Source organism: Sinocyclocheilus grahami, unplaced genomic scaffold, assembly GCF_001515645.1.
Source record: "Sinocyclocheilus grahami isolate Dianchi unplaced genomic scaffold, SAMN03320097.WGS_v1.1 scaffold641.1, whole genome shotgun sequence".
In the NCBI taxonomy this organism is placed as follows: Eukaryota; Metazoa; Chordata; class Actinopteri; order Cypriniformes; family Cyprinidae; genus Sinocyclocheilus; species Sinocyclocheilus grahami.
In genome coordinates, this window is record NW_015505820.1 from 136,503 (window position 1) to 140,277 (window position 3,775).

At 40.3% G+C, this 3,775-nt stretch overlaps 1 protein-coding gene across 1 annotated transcript in view; it reads left to right on the forward strand.

Annotated features, from left to right (window-relative positions):
* LOC107558322 (protein FAM49B) overlaps window positions 1-3,528 on the forward strand; it is a gene marked incomplete at its 5' end in the record, with an annotated part of 7,003 nt that extends 3,475 nt beyond the window's left edge. The window contains 5 exons of the mRNA XM_016241976.1: window positions 2,030-2,146; window positions 2,232-2,311; window positions 2,458-2,584; window positions 2,772-2,842; window positions 3,333-3,528. Of these exons, the coding sequence (XP_016097462.1) occupies window positions 2,030-2,146; window positions 2,232-2,311; window positions 2,458-2,584; window positions 2,772-2,842; window positions 3,333-3,396 (459 nt within the window). The remainder of the gene's footprint in view (window positions 1-2,029; window positions 2,147-2,231; window positions 2,312-2,457; window positions 2,585-2,771; window positions 2,843-3,332) is intronic.
* Between the last annotated feature and the right edge of the window lie 247 nt (window positions 3,529-3,775).

The following is a 3,775-nucleotide window of genomic DNA, read 5'->3' on the forward strand; positions in this document are numbered from 1 at the left end:
ATTAAACGCTGTCTTTTTTTTTTTCTTGTCTTCCCCCCCCCCCCCCCCCCCCCCCTTTCTCTCCTTCTATTCACCTTTCTGTGTATTAAACTTCTGTCCTCACTTATTTTATCTACACCTGTTTTTTAACTTTAAAAGTAAAAATACGCCTTTGACAAGCAGCTCTCGATTTTATATAAACCCCTTTCACATAACTAACACACTTCCTTTTTTTTCTCACTCACATACTTAAGCACTCAGCCACTTGCACATACCAACCCTCAGGGGACTATTGAGGACCCAAACAGAAAATGGCCTCCCACTGGGAGAGCGAGTGAGTTCTGAGATGCTCACTGAAGTGCAATGAGGTGCACCAATATAGTTTGGCACCTGATCTGTTGTCAGCTTTTGTGCCTGTCCTCCCCAGAGATGTCCTGCCCTCCTAGAGCTAAATATCTGATCTGAGAGCGGGCCACATACTTAGCCCTGAGGGACACCGTGCAGTCTGCCTGCCTTGTTTAGTGAAGTGGCGCTGGTTTTCCCCTCATATTCTCCCAGACTGAATTCAGTAGCCCCACCATGGCTCCCTAGGGCCCTACTACTGTACGAGAGCTATTTCCGGCAGTAAAAGGTGCCGTCCACGACCTGTTGAGCTCCTCATGCACCTCCGGGATGAAAGGCACCGAGGCGGGGCGCGGACCACCCCGAGAACCAATCGTGCAACCTTGAGGGCTCGGGACACAGTGAAAGTCTTCACTCGAGCCCTACCCCTACGGCGGCCCGGGAAAGCATAGCCATTATTTCTGGATCCGATCCAGGCATTGCTACGGTCCCGGAGGAGAGCAGCGCAGCCGAATCTTCCTCTCCAGAAAGCTCTGGCTCCCCCTCCGATGCCCCGGAAGAAACAGGTGGTACCCCCCGGAAGGGTCCAGCCTGCTCTTCCTGAAAGCTCCGCTGGTTTCGAAGTGCCGGCGGCAGCGCCGTCCACCAACACGAAGAGCTCTCCAAGAGCGCGCTGAACTCGTTCAGTCTTTTCTCTCAGTAGAGTAGTCAGGAGCAGAACGATGTGATCGCTCGGCTCCGAAGCGAAAAGCTGAATATGCGCTGCACCTGCTGCCTACTTATACTCACGCTGTGATCAGCAGCAGCTGGATGCAATAATCGCATGCCAATTTGCATTGGCTCGTTTAGTTTACACTCGAAGTAGATTGGTCCCTCTAAGCGAGATCCCAATTTCGTCGGTCCTCCGACGTGACGTCGAGAGTGACCGACTGAAAGGGAACACTCCAGTTAGCACGCTCCACATCTGCACTAATAGTTTAGACTATTGCTTAATTTATGAATGTATTTTTAGACTTGACACAACAGAATGTGCAGGTGTATGCAGTTTACTGAAAGATTAAACCGCATTCTTATTAAATAAAAACAAATTTGTAATTGTCTGCCTCATTTTAAAGCTAATGTTTTTGCTTGCTTGAAATATGTTTTCAAGTAACCCTTTTTTTTCAGTAGAATACTGGAAGTAAATTAAGTCAGATTTAATTTCACTAAAAAGATTTTTAATTATTCATTGCATATTTTGCAAAAGAACTAAAGCTTAATTTCCTTGTCTGGGGATGTCTTTACTTTTCCCATCCTTGTCCAGTTCCCATTTACCTGTCAACCAAAATGACTGTATTACGGGATATTCCATTGTTACTCAAATGATGCTAGCTTTGCAAACTCAAAAATTGAGTGACATACAATCCCTTCTCATTTAAGCAGAAGTGTTGAGTAACAACCATCCATTTCTGAAGGATTAATTTTTTTATATTTAGTACATTAATGATGTATAGCATTTTTGACTGATTTTTCACCTGAGAAATTGGGGAAAATTGGGAAAAAAACCTTTCAATGCTTATGAATCTTCATATTGTTCTCTTTATGGTCTTCTATTAATAATTTTCATGAGGCATTGACTGTGATAAGTTCTGAGAAACTGTTCAGAAGGAAGAATCTATGTTCTCCTTGCTTTACTTCATTCAGAATGTTTTGGTGTCTGTCCCTGTAGGCAGAGGGAGAAAACGAGGTGAATAATGAGCTGGCCAATCGGATATCTCTATTTTATGCTGATGCCACACCCATGCTAAAGACATTAAGTGATGGCACAACAAAATTTGTATCTGAGGTAAATAAAAACATTTCAAATCAGTTCTCAGTGACATTTTCATAACTTATAAATAAATAAATAATTTTCCGCTTTTGCCCAACAGAATAAAAACTTGCCCATTGAAAACACAACAGATGTATTAAGCACCATGGCGAGCGTGTGCAAAGTTATGTTGGAAACCCCGTAAGTCTGCCATTTTCTCATTTGTCTGATGACACCATAAAATTTGCGGTGTATTAAACAAGAACAATGTACTAGAAATTGGTAGGCAAATATAAAACAAAAAATGTAAAAGAATTAGCTTATTCTGTAATTTTGTTTGTATACAGAGAGTATCGCAGCCGCTTCAGCAGTGAGGAGACTGTTTCCTTCTGTCTGCGTGTCATGGTGGGGGTTATCATCCTCTACGACTACGTCCATCCCGTCGGTGCATTCGCGAAGTCCTCCAAAATAGACGTGAGTGAAACTATCATCTCCCGTTACTGCAAACCCATCTCTGAAGTTTTTTCCCCTCCTCCCACTGACTTATAATCATAGTGCTTAGAAAACATGGTGATGGCTCTCTCACAGTATCATGACTCATGAATTTGAGTGCTGTCATTACTCTGCCACTCTAACCATGGTTGCTTTTTTCCCCAAACAGATGAAAGGCTGCATTAAAGTGCTCAGAGATCAGCCACCAAACAGTGTGGAAGGTCTTCTAAATGCTCTCAGGTACCTTATTCAACAAGCCATCATTTAGAGTCTCATACAGTAAATCTCGTTATTTTACAGTGTTTTAAATACGAATCAGTTGGTATTTTCCAAAATTTACTTTGTCAATCCTGCTAGTTATTCTTTCTTTTTTTTTTTAAATCATCTTAAATTGTATTTTTTTATAATTAAAATTAATCCATTTAAATAAATAAAAAAATACAAATCTTTTTTTTTTTTCATGAATATTGTTATATAAAATCTTACCATATTAATATCATATCAGTCAACTGCACTTGTCCATGAAGACACATTTAGATTTTGTTCCTCATATTTTCTTTAGTGGTTTAATGTAATGAATATTCCATGACATATGCAAAGATTCTTTTCTTTTTCCTTTTTTTTTTTTTTAGCGCTGAATGTTTTTTTTGCAGCAGTGCTAAAGAAAGCTTGACATGATACTGCAAAATACTGCAGTAAATATAATTATTACTTAATGTCTTCTGTGCAGGTACACAACAAAACATCTTAATGATGAGTCAACCACTAAGACCATTAAAAGCATGCTGCAGTAGCAACTAAACTCTGGGACTCACACACCACTGGCCTCAAGCAATTGCTCAGGAGATGCACATACACTCTCTCTCCTGGACTAAAGCGATGCACAGAATGTTTTTCCTTTCCTTTTTTTTCTTTCTTTCTTTCTTTTTTTAATAAACCGGGAAAAAAATCAGACAAAAGCTTCTCAAATCTTTCCTTGTCTTTTTACAAAGCAGATGCTGCTGGCATTATGTGTGGTTTTCTGTGCCAAAATGGTTTTGCTGAAATCCCTTGTTTTTAATGTTCCTGAAAGACAGCCATGCTACTGATGGCAGCTATGACAGCATTGTTAGATTATATTTGTGGTAAATTTTAATTTAGCTTATTTCCCTATAAAGGGAGGGTGAGTGTTTT